At 38.9% G+C, this 18,856-nt stretch overlaps 1 protein-coding gene across 4 annotated transcripts in view; it reads left to right on the top strand.

Annotated features, from left to right (window-relative positions):
* Positions 1-17,352, top strand: part of RBM33 (RNA binding motif protein 33) — a 101,953-nt gene extending 84,601 nt beyond the window's left edge. For all 4 annotated transcript variants that reach the window (XM_027727783.2, XM_039380639.1, XM_039380641.1 and 1 more), the window contains 3 exons: positions 401-589; positions 10,265-10,353; positions 10,552-17,352. In XM_027727783.2, coding sequence (XP_027583584.1) covers positions 401-589; positions 10,265-10,353; positions 10,552-10,600 — 327 coding nt within the window. In that variant the 3' untranslated portion in view covers positions 10,601-17,352. The remainder of the gene's footprint in view (positions 1-400; positions 590-10,264; positions 10,354-10,551) is intronic.
* Positions 17,353-18,856: the final 1,504 nt, after the last annotated feature.

Consider the following 18,856-nt stretch of genomic DNA (forward strand, 5'->3'; position numbering starts at 1 on the left):
AAAAAGGAGAGGGATCAACTTGTTTTTGTTGTCCAGACTCAAAATATGTGAGCTGAACACATGCTGCTAGATATGATTGAAAACTAGGTTATATGCTTTTTTCCGAGATCTTCCACTGCTTAGTTGATCAGTCTGAGCTAGATCTGAGGCTTTTAGCCTGAATGCAATATATATAACTCAATATATTTGCTGCCCTTCTAAAAGAGGTTTGTATAAGCAGTGGATGAATATGTTAATAAGTGGCCTTTCAAATCCGCGAACAGCAACAAACTGCTTAAAATCAGTGTGTACTTTAATCAAGTCTTTAAGTAAATCGCCAACTTTTGTATCATCTGTCAAATGCAGTAAGCAGAATCACTAGGTAAGTAAATCAAAATACTGTTACTTTTGTTGTTGGCAGGTCATTATGCACGGCAGAGGCAGAGGAGTAGCAGGCCAGATGGGCCGAGGACGCTTGATGCCAAATAAACAGAACCTGCGAGTGGTGGAGTGCAAACCTCAGCCCTGTATTGTGTCAGTTGAAGGGCTTTCTTCATCAACTACTGATGTCCAACTGAAAAACCTGCTGATGTCAGTGGGACCCATTCAGGTAGGTCAACCTCGGTTTATCATTTTTGTGCCAAAAGGCTTTCATTCCGGAAAGCTCAATTAATTCCCTGACACTAAATACAATGCGTGTTTATTGGTAATTTATGTTTGAAGGCACCCCCACCCACCCACGCTACACCTGGTAGCAAAGACAGGCACGTGATGATATTGCGGCACGGGAGACACGGGAGGATTTTGCTAACCATCACATTCCTGCTGCAAAATTCTCCTTCATTTTGGAGTTCCTGTGCTATCTGACATTTTCTTAAACAATACAAACCTGTCTGTTCTGTGAGGTTTTTAAAGCCAGATGACCATATCAAAGCAAATGTATTTTTGGTTGCTATTTGTGTTTTTATTGTTGGCTTGCACATACTCTCTGTTTTGACATTTACCTTTTCCTGTCATCGCAGTCCTGGGGTACAAGCACTTAATGACCACTACCCAGTGGACATTTTAGACTGTGTAGCACCATATGCTTTTTCAGAGGAAAACGCAGTCTTCTTTGGAGCATTTTATTCATCCTTCATTATTTTAGAAGTTTCTCTTTAGTAGGGGCCTGTGAGCAAGGTTATGACACACACACACTGGTGTATCTGCTGTGCAGCTTCTGTTCGTAAACTGCCTCCTGGAACTGATGTGCCAGTTAAATGACTTATGGAAAGCAGGAGGTTTTCAAAGTAGTGAAGGGCTTAGGAGGCCCTGTCTGATTTATTGTTACTACATTTGAAAATATCAGTCAATGAATAATGAAACACACAGATGAGAATTTTTTTTTCCCCAGTTTTGAGTGCTTCTTTTGACAGGATCAACATTTTTCAGACAAATACAATGCATGGATTGGAGCCTGTTCTGTGAGACTTCGCTATTAGAGGAATCATCTCTCTGTTTCAAAACACACTGCTCTCCTACAGATGAACACTCTGCCTGACTTCTTCCCAATTTAGTAAACAGAATAATGCTGAATTATTTACATCGTCAATTCAGAGAGGTTTAATTTGTTTGGGAAAGCAAAACTACTCTCACAAAATACTTTGTGCCTTCGTGTTCTGTAGTACTCTAGGAAATTACTCATACAGTTCCAAAGCACATTTATTCGGTGTTTACTTGCTAAATCTTGCATGAGAATATTAGAAGGAGATTAATAGAATCCCTGCAAGGAAATACTCGGAGTAGAGAGAAGTTATTGAGAACGTCCTAAAAAATTTATTCAGGACTTGCTGTTTCATAGCAGACTCCAAACTCTGGTCTCTCAATTCAATGTTACAGACCACTTTAGAAAGGTGTATTTATAGGAGAAAAAACTATAACTGATTTTCTAGTGGGATTTGATGCATACCTGTGCCCTACAGAACTTGCATTCTTGCACCATCATCAACTGTAACTTTGGAAATTATACTTTGTAAATTATCATCTATTTTCACCTTATCAGAGATCTGGAAGTAGTACTTGAAAGAGAAGCTTGAATTTAGCTAATGATGCAGAATGGTTTTATGCTAAATCTGCAGTTGAATTTCAAATGTGATGTGTAGAAGGCTAGAAATTTCCTGTCATGTTCGAGACTGAATGATGTTTCACAAGTGTGGATGGTGAGATATGCAGGGGAGAAGTGATCCTTTTGTAGGAAGAATATGAGACTGGTTCTACCATATGGGTTTTGGTTTTTTATGATGCCGTGAGAAGTGGCACCACAAAAGTGTTAATGCAGTGAATGAGGAAGAGGCAGCAGCAGCTTTTGGTGACTTGGAGGACAAGAACAGAAAACAGAATGATTGAAAACCTGCATTGTTGCTGTTCACAGCAACCATTTTTCCATAGATGGTGCTAGATTTTCAAAGAGGTCAACATCCTGAAGTGCATGAGTGGATTTTCTTGTGGCTGTAAGTTAATGTTCTAAGTAGTGTTTGTGCTCAGTGCTGTACAAAATCCCCTGCAACTGGGAATGGTCGGGAGGCTCTGACAGCAAAGGGATACTCTGCTTGGTTATTTCCTCGTTCTTCCTTCAAAATGCGTTTCATGTAAGTGACTTTGCAACGAGGAGTGCAGGAGTGAGCTGCTGGAGAGAGCCCAGTAGTGAGTGGAAGGGCAGGTCGTGGCCATGACCAGAGAAAAGAGATCTTGGGTAGTGCAGAGCTCTGATCTTCTGAGGTAAAGTGTTGCAGCTTGATGAACTGAAATAGGAGGGATTTGGGGAGATGGCTGTTGTGCAAAAACAGCAAGGTGAAATTCTAGCTGCTTTTTTAGAAATTAGGCAAGGTGCCCAGGTTTTTAGCTGGTGTTCTGATGGAGCTGAAGAAATAGTAAGAGGAGGGAATGGTGAGTCAGTTGTGTCTGACTCAGTCTTTAAGGTGTAGAATATCCTATGTTTAGCTGTTGACTATATTCAGCAAAATTTTACTTGATCAACTGAGCTTTTGAGAGAATTTTTCATTTTACTTGTCTTTGGGGGAAATGTGCTTATTTTATGCAGTTGTAAAGGAAATTTAAATCTGAATCAGAACTTAAGGAGTTGTTTTCATGCCTGCATAGTATCTTGAAATGACACACGTCAACTGTCCAATACCCAAATCCCTGGTTAAAGGTAAAGATTCACAAACTGTAGGTCATACACTTCTAATGTTTAAACAAGCATCTTGCTTGAAAGCGACATCCAAACACAGCTCAGAAATCCAAATATCCCATGTATCAATTTCTGCTGCAGTCAAGACATAACCATGGGAATGCCTGCACTGAGGCATAGCTCCCAAAGAAGGGGAAGAAATACTTCCCAAGTATCTCTCTGCTCTTTGACAAGAAGAATAGATCATGAGCTCTTGTCCCACCTGGTAGAGGACCTCTACTTAATCTTCACCTTCCATGCTGGGGCATCTCTAGAGTAATTGATCCCACACCAACTCCTGTTTCCAACTATCCAGATATTTGTTAGTGTGTTTATCCTGCATGTGTTTTCTTGGTAAGTGAATCCTTGCTGGCATAACAGAAAGTTTTAACTTTTTCCACAAATAAGTCTATAATTTATCAATGAAGTGAATGAGGAGGAAGAGATTGCTTTTCTGTGTTTTTGTTCTCAGCTTTTTCATGTCAGTATCATTCTCAATGTACAAGTACCTTGTACAAACCTTGGGAAGGGAAGTTAAAAACTTCCCTTGATTTACAATGTTCAGTGCTCCAAGCTTTGCCATCAGCTTGCATTGAGGTGGTGGTTCTGTCAGGGTTTGGGTGTAGCATATGAGAAGATGGAGGAGGCTTAGACTTGAAGTTGGAAATTCACCATTCTTCTCTTCCATACTCTAGAAATGGAGAAAATTATCTTTTCCCACATATAACCTTTGAAATACCCTCTACTGCCTAATCACTGAAGACTCTAATTCTTATCCCTGCTTCACTAAACCTGCTTTGATATTAATATAGGAGAAAAAAATACCACTAAGATTCTCAAGACACTGAATAAAAGAAAATCTTTGGGATTCCAGGAACCTCTCTTTCATCATAGCTCCATTTTACAGCTCCAACATGATGAAATTAGCAGAACAAGTGCCTCCTTTCAGCATACAGTTTGCTGTCAGACTCTTTTTTGAGAGGGTAAGCTTTCAGAAACAAATAATGTATCTGCAGTAAAACTTGAGTACTGAATCTAAAATAATTACATGTTATAAATAAAATTATGTATTCCAAAGTGGTGGAAAGTACAGGAGATTTCTGAGCACATCACCAAAATGGAGTCTCCTGAGGGCAGTACTGGAGCAGTGACATTCAGTACATATCCATCCAGAACCATTTGATAAAGCAGATTACTAATAAGTTGCAAAGGTCATGAAAAACAGTGTTGTATTTTTTTTTTTTTTGTGGTCTTGAATCTGGGTTTAACGTTTATACTGTCTAAAGAAGCTCGTGTTCAACTAGTTATTGCCACCTTCAGATGAATTGGCTTTTTTCAGGATGGTGGCAGGTAGACTGGACCATTTGCTAGGTCTCCAGGTAATTTGAGTACTGAGGGATGGTTCCGTGCAGGTGTTTCATCATCATCTTTAATCATGTTTTCATACATCAAATGGTTGCAAACATAAAACATCAGTGCAAAATCTCAGTATTGCTTTGTGAAGACAAGGTAATAAATTCTGATGCTGAAAAAAAAAAAGAGGAAAAAACTCTGTATACAAAACATTATATATCAGAGGTGATGAGAATGTTGTAATTGTTGCTGTACTCGTCATAGTTTACAAACATGGGTTTTCTTCTGGTTACTTAGCCATTTGTGATCTCAGAAAGGAAAAACAAGTGCAATGCTGATGCACTTTGCTCTGCTTTCTTAGGGTGACAGTGCTACCTAGTGCTCAGCTGGGGTAAGGGCAGCTCTCTGCACTGACACTGCATTCCAAATTGCTGGATTTGTTTTCAGCTTAAAGAGGTATCGGTGGAAATGGCAAGCACACGTGGATGCACAGACCCAGAACACGAGGGCTCCTGCAGATCAGCAGGGGGGTTCTCCATGAGGCACAGCACACAAGGTGCACAGGCTGGCGTCGTGACCAGTGTGGTCTTTCTGCCTGAGAAAACATTTTCAGCTGTTGCAGAAGCTGTGGGAGAAGACATGGGCAGTCCTGCTCCAGCCTTGGGGCTGGGGGAACAGGAGAGCAGCTCCAACAAGAGCATGTCCAGTTCAGCCTTGCTGTAGGGCAGTATGGGAGCTACAGATGTCGTTCTCCTCATCTCCTCTTGCACACAGAGATGGAAAGCTGAGCACTTTTAAGGACAGATAGTAGGAAGTCAAAAGTTGTGGAAAAGCAGGAAGGAGGGACAGAAGATGGAAGAGATCAGTTGCATCAGCTGAGGATGAAATGGATACATTCTGTCTCAGCCTCTGGTAGTGACTGGGAAGTGTCGCTGCCAGGAAAGATGCTTCAGGTGTCAGGAGACTGCAAGGATAATAAAAATGTATCTGCATCTATAAATGAGAGGGAAGAATAAATAGAATCCGATCATTCTGCTTAGGAGGATCACACACTGGAGATGATGTTGGTTAGGAAAGTTAACACTTTTTTTGGATAGTTGCTATTTAGCAGCTTCATATGGACTGCACTCCTAATGCCAAACTCACTTTGGTACTTATGGCTGTCCCGCTGTTTGTCTCAAGGTGCTGGGTTTTGCAGTGAAGCTTTATTAATGTGCTGCCAAAATCATACCAGCTATTTCAATATTGTACAAGTGTGGATTTAATTACAGAGTGTGTAAAGGAGAAATTTCAGTGCAGTGTAGATCTGCAGGCCTAAAGAAATCCCTGCAGAGGGTCCCTTTATGATATTCATACTTCAGTCACTGGTAATAGTTCAGTTGCAGAAAAAGCCAGAGCTACTGATTATTTTTTAAGTTGTTGAATTAATTAGTATGTTCTAAAACAGTTTACAGGCAAACTCTCAATCACAGGTATGAGTGATTATGAAATACTGGTTTTTGCTGCATTTTCCATTCAACCCAAGATCTGCATCTTCCTATGGTGGTTTCTAAGGAAGCAGAAAAAGGAGACAGTCAAGATTGGCATGAGCTCTGTGCTGCCTAAATCCCTTCCATATAAGATACTCTTCTTCATCCCAAACTAGTTTTTTATTTTTAATGCTGGGAATATGTCAGAATCTAATCTCTGTTCTCCAGAGTCAAATGGAAACCTGCCCAGAATATCTCTGATCTCAGGTTGCTATCAGGAAGTGCTTGCACAGTAGATCTGTACATCCAAATCTGTAAAGTAACCAGTCATTTGAAATCCCTTGGAAGTTATTGTATGTATTGTCAATCCTTTACAGTTGAGTGGATCCAGGAAGGGGTTTTCATCCTCTGGTGAACATCTGAGTAGGTCAACTTAAAGAGAAGATGTGAATGAAGTTGTTTTCTCAGAACTGTGACATTTGGGAGGAGTGTGATATTTCAGTTTAGGAATTCATGATAGAAGGAGATTCTAGTGGAGCACAATGTGGCAACAAGGAAGTCTCCTGTGGAGGAAAAGTGAGTGTCTTCCCATTAAAGGAGAAGTCAAGTGATAATTGGTAGAACCCGCTGGTATCCAGAGGCTGCCTGGCTGGTTGTTCCCTACCTCCCCTGACTGGCCTTTCAAAATCTTTAGGTCACAGAATAATACCCAACTCAGATCATATACCCAAACAAACATAAAGTGATTCTGCATCATTTTTGCTGCCATAGTTTGAGTACAGTGAAGGCTGAGAATTTGTATTAAAACAACTTAAATTAAAATTTTTCAGACAGTTTCCAAATGCAGAAATAGCGTTTGTGTACTCTTAGTTTATCCTTTGTTTTGCAGTCTTTAACTCTGGTCTTAAGTATAGGCATGTGTAACTACAGCAGTTGAGAAGATGCTGATGCTAGAAGTTACTGCCTTACCCTGGGCTGAGTAGGGGGTAATGTTTGGGCAGTTCAGTGAAGCATCAGATAGGTTATTTTTTGGTTTCCATAGTTGTCTGTATTGACCAGTGAAACTAAATCTGATAAAGATATTTTTCAGAGACTTATCCAAGAATGGATGCCTCGTTGCCAAAGCATTTGAATATTAAAATGCATTTAGTGTTTTGCCTTTCTTTTTTTTTTTTTGCTTTGGAAAATAAGGCAGTAATACAGTGTAAGAACATAGTTCCCCAAACTAGTCAGTCAATGAACTTATTAATTCATAAGAAAGTATAAATAAGTTATCTATAATAATATTTAGACACTTTGCCTAATTTTGTTAATGAGTCTATACTGTACCAGAATGTCTTCCTCTAGTCAAATTTTTATATGCTAATTACTGAGAAGCTTTTCAATAATTTATTATCATGATTGTATAAAGTGCTTTTGTGCATCTTAAGAATATTAATGCAATAATAGCTCAGTTCTTGTGGGAAGAGTCACCAAACACAGCTTCGCTTTCTTCAGTCGATCACAACAGGGCTCTGGAGCATAAAAGCTTTGGGAAAATCTGCTGTGGTGGTTGAGGGAGACCTGATGCTGTGGTGAGGATTAGTTGGCAGCAGGAGGGCTGGAGGTGGTTCTGGAGAGGGGAGAGAAACAGGTGACAGCAGAACATGCAGGGTGCAGCTGGAAAGATAAGTCCATGGGTTCTTTTGCATCTCTTCTTGTCCAGCTGTTCACTGAAATATTCATCCTTTCAGTGATTCAAACAGGTTTTTCTCATATTAAAAGTGTCAACTTCTTTTTAACTGCAATTCAGAGATACTTTTTTTTTTGTCAACTCTTACAGGTCTGTTGTTTCCAAATCTTATTTAAAGGCTTTTCTAGCCAGAAAAGTGGTGTCGGGAAGATGTGTGTTAGGTACAGTTCTTTAAACCATAAAAAAGTGAGATCAGTAAGGGAGGAGAACACAAACTTCAGCACCTCTGTCACCCACTCCAGCAGATAATCTCCAAGAGAAATGAGCTTTATCCAGGGTCTTTCACTGGTGCTTCCTGCAACCTGACTGTATTCTTGCTGGTAAAATGTACTTAACTGTGTCAAGAGCTTTCTGATTAAAAAAAAAAATGTTATCTACCAAGTGGTATTTTTTAAAGCTAAATCCCATTTCTACCATCTCAGAAACTGAGAAGTTGCAGTGACTTAGCTAAACCTTTTCATCATAGCAGCTTTCCAAAAACTATACTATGCAAATTAACCTGCTGATGCTTTTTAGATTTGCTGAATCCTTTAACTTTTACTCAGCTTTCACTTTGAAATCACAGGAGTGATGGAAATATTAAACATCTGTGATTTTCCTGCAGAGAGGGAAGTTCCCTGTCAATTACAAGAAGGTGCAAGGTAGCTACGCCAAAATTAATTACTTCAGAATCACAGATAGGTAAGTTATAGAAAGTGGCTAAGCTGAATTGTCAGGGTTAGATACAAAGAAATATGACTTATCAGGTACCATGGCTCTTGTTAATTAAGTATCTTACCAAGAGAGTCTTACCTGTTCAAAAAAGATAGAAATAGGCAATTTTAATAGCAAATTTCATCTAGGCATTTGACATCTTGCTTAAAATGCTGCATTAGATTGAATGAACAGGGAACACATTAGTTGGATTAAAAATTCTTTCACTGAGAGGTCTTAAAGTATGTCACCCTTAAAATGTGTCAACAAGTGGGGTTGTATGTTGTTTCCCAATCAATAATTGTTTGTCTGAAGATCTGTGGTACTTTTTTAGCAATCTAGATGATGATGATACAGAATTTTTGCAGGTAAAGTTCAAAACCCTGGAGACTGACCATCAGTGCTGGAATCATCCAAATTGGGGGATGCTGCTGAGTTCCAGGCGAGATGCAGGAGCAGAGAATTAGGTTCATACCTAACCATCAAGAGGTTATGATATAGAAAAGTTTCAAGGTGCCTGTATACATGCATTTATGTGTGTGTCCATATATAAATTTATATAAAGCTCAGCATAAAACTGTATTGACTTTATGTAGAAGCTCACGCACAGAAAAGTCGAATGTTAGTAGTTCTTTATTCTGCATCCAAAGCCGTAAGAACAACTGAAAGCTGAATCAGAACAATTGTCTTTAATGGGCCACAGCATAGGCCATTAAACATCCAAAATGTTCTGTGGCATACTGGAATCACTGGCATGGAACTTTGAAATTACTATTGAAGCCTTCAGCTGTGTTTTAACCAAGTTACTGTGAAATCTCTGTGGCCTGTGTTCACAGGCAGTGGGATTTGAGGATCACAGTTTTTCCATCCTGAGTATTCTGTGATGCTGGATATTTGCTGGATGTTCTCATTGGTTGTTGGGTGTGTACCCACTTAATGTGTTAAGCTTCATCTTCTCGAATTTCTGAAATGTCTTTTTGAAAATTACTCTAACTAAAGTGCTAACTCAAAGCATCAACTTTAATCTTAGTAAGTGTGATAACTTCTTATTATCAAGGCTACAGGACTGCTCTCTGGAATCATCTTGGCCCAGAGTTCCTGCTGCAGCAGGGAGCAGGGACATGAGTTCTCCCCAGCCCTTGCTGAGGTGTGCTGTAGTTTTGGAGACATCAGTACTACATATGGGGTTTTGTCATAGAGCATTGTGAAATGCTGCTCTCATAGCATGAGAAGCACATATCAGATGGACTTGCCTGGGTAGATGTGTGTTCCATGATTTCCCTCTACTAGGAGGACTTTGAAGTGGTGACCTAATCCATTTGATTGGGGTTTTGTGGTGGTGTCTGTCAAAAGCTGTCCACTTATTTTGTTAAAACAGTGTGAGGATAATGCAGTCGAGATCAAAACCTGCCACTTTTTCCTGTTTCTGCCCTGTTTAATGCATGGAAAGCCCTGATCCTTTAGCGTACATCAGGTAAATGACTCCAGGTGCTTGTGTGGGAAGTTGAGCTCTGACCAGTTAACATTTCTGACTTGGTGGGAGTTTGGCTCTGGGGTTTGGTTCATCTGTATAGATTGAATGAAGAGCTGTCACCTTTGCATAATGAGTGATAGATTGGGTTTTCCAGTTGGTACAGTTCCTTAATGCACCAGCTCAAAGACTTTCAACTGGGGTTCCGACTGCAGTCTCAGAAGTCTCTTTCCATTCTGCGGGCACCAATAAAAGAATTGAAATATGTTTCTGAAAAAAAGAAATATGGCAAAATTTCAGTTGGTTTGGTGCAAAATAAATGGTTATCTTATTATCTTTTTGGGGTTTTGTCTCTGCAGAGTTTACAGATGCTTCCTCAACAACGGAAAGCCATAGCAAAATTTAAGGAACCAGCACATGCTTTAGCATTTCAACAGAAATTCCACAGGTAAATAATTAAGCACTGCTGCCGCCTCAGTTCCTTCCCTCCCTTCAAAAGATAAAATCAGTCTCCTCTGCTCAATGTTTCATTAATCCAATCAAGCATCTATTTATTAGTGACCTTCAGAGAAACCTCCTTGCCTGTTCTCCACTCCCAGAATCGGTTTGAGTACTGTGTTTTTAACTTTCTTTAACCTTTTAACAGGCACATGATAGATCTGTCCCACATAAATGTGGCACTGATTGTTGAGTGATGTCTGCTGAGAGAAGCCCCGGCACCCACTGAGCTGTTCTGTGGAGCTACATGAGACACAGTGGCAAAACCATCGGGTTGTGAAACCTTTCAACTTAGTCTTTGGTTGCTCTGCTGAACTACAGAAAGCACGGAGATGTCCTCCAGAAGAGATGGGTTTGAGAGGATCTGCAAAGGTGGAATTTCTGTTCGGTTTCATCACATTCTGTTGTAACCACATGGAGTTAGAGATTAATTTTTTTTTTCAAAATGCTTTCAATGCATGTAGACACTGTTCTTCAAGATCCTACTGTGTGACCACAGTGACTTGAGAGAGAACGTTTACAGCGAAAGATTAAAAAACTTTCTTCATAGCAAAGAATATTTGATAATGGTTGCTCTTATCTTCACTGCAAGGTATTTGAATGAAAACTCGTTTTTCTAAACAAAACACATTAGTTGCATTGTATATCTGAGAGCACAGAAGGTATTCCTGCATAGATTTGAATGTGGTCTGTTTCACTGAATAGCAGTTTGCCGAGAAGCTTTGGAGGTGACACTGGAAAATTGTAGTTTCGATCTTTGTAAATAAGTCTGTCTTTGCATTTTTCTATTCCAACATAGACTTCCATCTTCTCTTTCCAAATCCAGTTATTCCATAAAACCCTGTGTAGGAATTACACTGCTGTATTTTCCCTCGGTTTTTAAAAACAGGGATCTTCACCCTTCAGCAGCATCGTGGGGCAGTGAACTCCAGGTTGTAATTAGGTTGTTTCAAATAACAAGGAAAAAGAAGTATTTGGTGGGTCACTCCAAAAATGTTATGCAGGAGGAGTGGTGCATTCCTGATAGTTCTTTTGGGCTAGTGTGTCATGGTTGCCTTATGCTTTATTTTGATTAGTTTTTTTCTTTGAGATTTATTTTGTGATTGATGCTGAACCATAAGAAACCCATAACTGAAAGGACTTGTTTTGATGTGTTGTTCCCGATACATATAGGACTATAAGGACATTGTAAATATCTGATGAACATGTCAGATCCCAAAAATTCTTTGCAAACATTAAGAAGATTTTATTTTACTCAAAATGAAATTCATAATATTTCCTTTTGGTTAGAACCATCTAGATGGTGTTGCCAAAGGAACAATTTTTTCAGTTACTTCTGAATAAACTTATTAAAATGTCATCTTTATATTGGATTCCAGTTTTTATGAACATTTCCTTAGTTTTTAGACCACGAGCTTTTGCTTCATGCTTTATTTTAAGAATACTCTTAAACACTCCACCTACTATTTGAAGGGGGGGCACTTACAGAAACCTTGTAGGTTTGTTACCTGAGGGACCGCAGAAGAGCACTATTGGTATGTAATGAAAGAGCTATGAATGGGGTCCAAAATAGGTGTGCCAAGTGGAAAAGTTTGAGCTAAGCAAATTTATAGTACCGTAGATTTTAATTTTTTTAGAATTTTTTTTTGAGTTAGTGGTAACGAAATCACAAATGCCTGATTGGCTTTCTTACACTTTTGGTCCAGATTTTCAATTAAGTATAAGTTACCAAAAATAATGATTGAATAAGTATTGTCGAAAGTCTTCTAGGTGAACCTGCTCTCTGTTCGTTGTAATAACATGGTACTTTGGAAATACTGTGCTGGGGAAAACGATTGAGAGAATACCCTAAGTCCATTTACAACTTAATAACGAGACACAGTAATATGATGGGAATTTTTTCATGAAAGTGAGCTTTACACCCACCTGCATCGTTCCCCGTTTATGCATAATGCTTAATAACAGCCAACACAGCTACTATACATAAAGTGCTATTAGTGCTTCAGGGTAGACACAAGCCCAGGACAGAGCATGAGCTGCAGGCAGGAAGTGCCCGGTGGGACCCGATCCCGAAGATCTGCAAGCCCCAAGCTGTTTAACTCCTCACACCATCAGCTCTAGGACCCTACACTGCCTCCCCAGGTTATGTAATTTTTATTCTTAAGAAGTAAATGCTTTTCTTTAAAACAAGTCATTAAGCTGTTAGGGAACAGCTTCTCTGCAATGAGAAGAGTGGGAAGACATCTCGAAGTGGAGTGATAGTGGTGCGTGCCTGGAAATCTGGGTTAGATGCCAATGTCAGACAGGCCAGCAGCTGAGTTCAGCAGTAGGAACATCTGCAGTTGATCAGCTGTCCTGTCAGAAGCAAATGTTATTGGGGTTAGAGGGTTTCTTGGAGCCTAAGAATATGGGTTTGATTCAAAAGTCAAAGAAGTTTGGAGAAACGCTCCTGCTTTGGGTTTTGAATCCATCCCAAAGAGGTTGAGGTTCAGCCAACTTAAGTTTTAAAAATTTTTATTCAGTGGGGTTTTATATTTTTTTTAATTCTTTTTTTGAGACAAATGTGTGGCTTTGGAATAAAGACATGAAATGGCCTCAGATCTATTTAAATGTAGGAGTGACGTAAGCAATGCCTGTTTAATGACTAGATGCATCCTCTTTAACAGCAGTTGCAGTAGATTACTCCTTGTGCATAGGCAGGGTATGGGTGGATTGCTGGGGTTTAATTTAGCTGCTTACTGCAGTACCTGGATATTTACTGTATGTAAACATACTATATGTATGTATGTCTATATTTGTTCTATTATACACATACATACATACTCACACCTTCTGCTGTCACCGTGTCTCTCTAAAATCTTAAAAAACTCAGTAGCAAAAGTAGCAATTAGGTGAGTCATTTGTTAAAATGTTTGTGTTCTCTTAGTTCTCAAATCCTAAGTTAAAACTGGATCTCTTGGCATTGATCAGTTTGGATGATACAGCTCTTTTAGATCCATTTGTTGTCTCCTCCCAAAAAAACCCCAAAAGAAGTAGAGGTAAAGCTAGACAGAAGTGTTCTTGCCATGTTCTCTTCCAGCACATAGATAAATCTGAGCATCTTAAGTTAACTTTCTTGGAAGATCTGTTGCAACCATTATCTTGTTCTTTCTTTATCATGAACTCACAATATGATGCAAAATGGAAAGAAAAATAGGCATTTAATGTAGTATGTAAATATTGACCTTTTAAAATTAAAATGTTACTCAAAGTGCTTACAGTCAACCACATCTTAGCTATTTGTTAGCTATTTGTTAGTTTTTTTGTGTTGTCTTATCCAAGTTTAATGGATACAGTTCCATAAATGTTGATGTGTTTTTGTGTATATCTTCAAATTTTTATAAAGATGATAGTAAGTCAATACATATATCCTGATCTGTGTATTATTTGTTCAGTTTTTATTAGCATAATTTTATAATTATTTTAATAGGCAACTCCAATAGGTGGTTATATGAAGCCAGTTTGGTTTTTTCCCCAAATTATTTTGTTTCCATCTTGTAGCACTGGAAAATTCACTTCATAACTAATCATATTTTGCCTTGACTGAAAGACTGGATTACCCATATGATCTGTGGTATATTAGTAGAATGTTCTACTTCTGTTTTATTAAAAAAAAACCCTAAGACAACTCTGTCCTTTAACTTTTGAGGGGAAATACAGTGCACTGTCAGACCAAGGCCTGGGGTTTGTAGGTTTGTTCCATTGTGCTGTACAGGTACAAATTAGGTCTGTCGTGTAATGTTGTTCTCAAAAGTTTGGGATATTTTGGTTTTGCACGTAATTCTGGTTGGTCATGTAGCACGTTCATCTCAGTATTGGCAACTGGTGAGGCACATGTGCTGTGTGATGGAAGGATGTGCAGTGTTGGAAACGCTCGGGGTCGATGGTGCTGGGCAGGAAGAGGAGGAGGAGGAGGGCAGGTCTGTAGCATCTTCATAGCCAGGGAAGCTGCCACGCAAATGTTCATCTCTGAGCAGTGGCAGAGAATAAATTTAGGCAGGGATACTGGTCTCAGCCCACATGTATCTCCAGGATGACTTTGGGATAGAAGGGTAAATATGAGCACCCACTCTGTGTGATATCTTCAGATGCCTAGTTTATTCCCCTAGTTTAAATCTGGATTCACTTCGAATTTCCAAATTTCTGTAAGAAAGTCCTTCTAGCCATTAAATGCCAAGCAGACTGAGCCTTTTAAGTTTTCCATGTTAGGTTTCCACTGGAAGGATATAGATAAGAATTAAAGGTTATTTCAGAATAACCTTGGGGGGTGGTATCTTCAAGTTTTTTCTTACCATTAGCTACTTGGTATAAGAAAAAACCTTTTACTTGGTGCTGAATTTTTTTATCTTTTTTTACAATATGGTACCCTTTGTCTGTTTATCTTGAAATTATGCAATTTTCCTGGAAGCTGCTGTAGGCACTTCCTGTCACTACACACAGTAACTGCATGTCTGTATGTGTGTGGGGGTGTGTTGCCCTTGTAGCTGGGGCAAGAGGGTGGGTGGGAGACTGAGGGGTTTCTTTTTTTGATTTTTTTTTTGTTTGGTTTGGTTTGGGTTTTTTTTTGTCTTGTCTACTTGAGAGATACCCTAGATTTGTTCTCTGGCATAGTATTGTGTTGTGCTTGTCCTTCCTGTAGTACTGTGTCTGTGATACTCGAGTCATGATACTCGAAAATAGAAATCTGGCTTCACCTGTTTGCTGTCAAAAACACATTTTTGTTCAGAGACACACAAAACCTTTCTTTTTAAGTGCATTTTTTTTGTGCTTTTATTTTTTTTTTTTTAGCAGCATGTTCAATGAGACATTAAATGTAAAGGAAACAAATCCTGAACGGATTGCAGAAAGTTAGCTATATTATAAAGGTCATTTAGGGTAACATAGGGCTTTTGTTTCAATGTTACCTTAAATCATGCCTTATCCTCTAATTAATTCATAAACATAATACTTGAAAGTATTTTACCTTCAATTAGTATCAAATCCTAAGGATTTTCTGTAAGGTTTTTTTGTAACCTGGTTTTTAATCGTGGAGATGACTTATTATCCACATGAGCACAGGGTCTCGTGTACAAAAACAGATTCATATTGGATCCCTGCGTATGCCAACTTCTGGTATAATATGGTTGGGAAGGATCATTTTGGTCTTTATAATGCTGCTTTTGGCAGGGTTGGGGTTTTTAATTAAAAAAAAAAAGAAAACAAAACTCTCCATTTTCTACTTCTCTGCATATGTTGGTGGAAAGTGTGTTCCTTTTTGCACTAAATAAAACCTCAAGGGGAAAGTTAATTGCATGGGGTCTTTTAGGGGCCTGTGTTGCTCTCTCCTTTCTTGGTTGGATGCACTGATTTTTCTAACTAACTGGAAATGGGCTTTATACAAACACTTTTTCAACAGGTTACATGGCTTTTATTAATGTAACAGCACTTGGGTTAAGTGATTTTTACCATCTAAATTTTAAACAATATTACAGATTACAAACATTTTTGTAAAAGAATCTATGTACAGTTACATGTAGCTGTATTGCACTGTGTGTAGTCACTTGGAAGATCAATTTCAAACACTGCTGTATTAATGTTATGTTTGTTCAGGATTTTCTTTGTGTGCATCTAATGGTTTTTAATATGCACTGTATTTTTTTCCTAGTGTCCCTCGGGCTGAGTTTGGAAGCCCTTAGAGTTTTACTTCTTTTTCTAGAATAACAAACCATTTGTTTGCAGGTTTTCTTTTTCAGATGATGAAGCGTCTTTCAACAGTTTAACTTCTAATGAACAGAGATTTTCACTTACAGCAAAGACAAGATGCTAACACTCATTTATTCACAGCTGATCTTCTGTACCATTGCATACAATTTTATTGATAAAAGTTCTCTTGGAATAAGTCAACTTTCTTTTTTCCTGTGGTACCCTTTGCCTCTACCCTATGCTTTACTTCATTTCCATCTCATTTGCCCTCATTTTTCCATTCCCTCAAGGATATTTGTATCCTTGTTCTGTTCCTGCTCTTTTCACTCTGTTCATCTCTCTGGATGTTTTCCTGTCCAAGTGCGTTGCATTCGATCTTTCGCTCTCTTTTCTATTCTTTCAGTGCTTTTAGTGTTCCTGAAGCCTAGATCTCCTACCCTGAAAGCCCATCATTCTGTACTTTCCTTTCCAGACTTTGGTGTATGAAGTTGAGGTTGCTTTTGTACAGGTATCACATCTTAGGAGATGCTGCCCATCCCAAAGCCTTGGAGAAGCATCACTTAACAGTTTTGCTTTGCAGTTTTACCCGTGTTGGAGAATTTAAACATGTCGTTTACATGCTTTAGCATTTGTGACAAGCCAGGGTAACAGGATTAACAACTCTTTCATCCTTTTCACTTTTCCAGGAGTTCTGTTCTTGAATTCAGTGATAGTAATAGCACTTTTTCTTATTGCCACGTAGAAATACGAACACTGTCGACACGATTCTACCTCCTATTACTATTACTGAATGTGATCCTTCCTAACCTGTAAAGTCTTAAGCAGTGTGTATATATTTGGGTGTTTTGAGAATCATTTCAAATGTACTGCTCTAATCTGGATTGCAGAGCTTGTTTATTGGCAGTTCAGGATATAAGTTCAGCAGCCCGACTCTATCATACTGACTCCACTGGGAGTGCGTCTGCCTCATGTTTTCTACGGCATCATCTGCACAAGGTGTTGACTGCTAATTTCTTGAGTGTAATACTGAACTTTAACAAATCCTCCACTTGCATAAGAGATCTTTCTGTCGTACCTATTTCAATGAATGTAAAAATGGAAACACAAAGATGATCTCGTGTACAAGCTTTTTTTTTTTTTACATGTAATTCCATGTTTAAAATGTGAACATGTAAATATGTTTATTGTACCTAAAATATGTCAATAAAACTTGATTTTTATAAGTTCATACGTTGTCGCTTGGTGTACAGCTTGAACTTAAAACTTCTAGAAAATGGCTTTATATACCAGATTATTTTACCATTTTTATTATGGTAGCATCTCTCAGCCTCTACTTTTACATCAGCATCATAGCATGGGGTTCTTCCACAGCTGTGCAAAGGATGGATGGTAAAAGGGACTTGTGCTTGTGTGCCTAGTTCAAAGGGTCTGGAGCCTAAGAAGGATCTTGTAACATACATATAGGAGAAAAGCTTGTCAGTGTAAAAGGTTTTCTTGTGCTTTTTAGCCATACTGACATGTGTAGTAAAAGATCTCTACTTTCAAATATTGCCTATCTTAATTTATAACCTAAAGAGAGGCCCTTGGCAAGCTCAATTTGGTCACCATCAATTATTTTCTGAACACATTATATCAACATAAATGGAGGCTAATTCCACTGGGCTATTGTGTCTCAAGAAAAGAGGTCAGAATCAACTGTCTTGCACTTGGTAGGGGTTTTAAGTAGTTTTCTAAAATTATTCACAAAGTTGAGTGTAAAAAACCCCACTGTCGTCCTGGTGTCACTGGAAGTGGCACCTGTGATCCAGCATACATGTTTCCAGGGAAGCATTACTAACATGGCACATCATTACTGGGAATAGATGTCAAGAGAACCTGATTACCTGGGGACAGAGTATTGATACCCCAAGGTGTTTTTTTCTGCTTTTGCCCTAGTAGAGGACATGTAGTTACAAGCAACACAGTAAACTTAGAAGGCTCATCAAGGTAAAAACAATGCCTCTGATGCAGTGATTTAAATAGTGAGCCATGTAGGGATAACCATCTTTGTTTACAAAGTTCCAACTTGGTTTTCAACTTGTGATTTTGTTTTGAATTAACAATAGGAGCACACTGTAAATATCCGTCTGACTGCAGCATGGCCTCTTTCACATCTCCTCTAGATAAGGCTCCAACCAAAGCAAACTTCAATACAACCCCTCAACCCCCAAACGTGATGAGTTCTATCTCCTTGTTTCTTTGTGCTTTCTTTCCCTGCCTCTGTTGATCTGTAGTCTTGGGGCAGGAGTTTGTGTTTTAGTGAAGTTGATGCACTACAGAGCATCGACCCAGCAGTCCACTCTTGCCATAAACTGAATGGGTTGACCATTGCACAGCACGGGTGAAAAACAAGCTCCCTTTTTGAGAGTGCAGGCAAGGGTTGGGCATACAAGTCTGTTGTCTTTAGAAGTTAAAGTGTCCTGCTGATGAACTTGTCATTTTGGAAGGTTGCAGGATTCCTGCAGGGATGCGCTTTGAGAACTGGAAGGCGGACAACTGCAAAGAGATGGAGGAAATCAATGGGGCTAAAAACTACTTATTGAAGGGATGGAAAGAGAGTGACCAAGGGAGGTACAAATAAACCTTTAAAATCAAATATTGAGATGCCTAGTGGAGTGCTTCAAAAATTGGTCTTCCTTGGCCTTAATTAATTTGTAATGATTTGGGCAGGAAGAGTTGGCTGTGATGGGAGA

Source organism: Pipra filicauda, unplaced genomic scaffold, assembly GCF_003945595.2.
Source record: "Pipra filicauda isolate LSUMZ 115617 unplaced genomic scaffold, ASM394559v2 scaffold1_size10287979_pilon, whole genome shotgun sequence".
Classification (NCBI taxonomy): Eukaryota; Metazoa; Chordata; class Aves; order Passeriformes; family Pipridae; genus Pipra; species Pipra filicauda.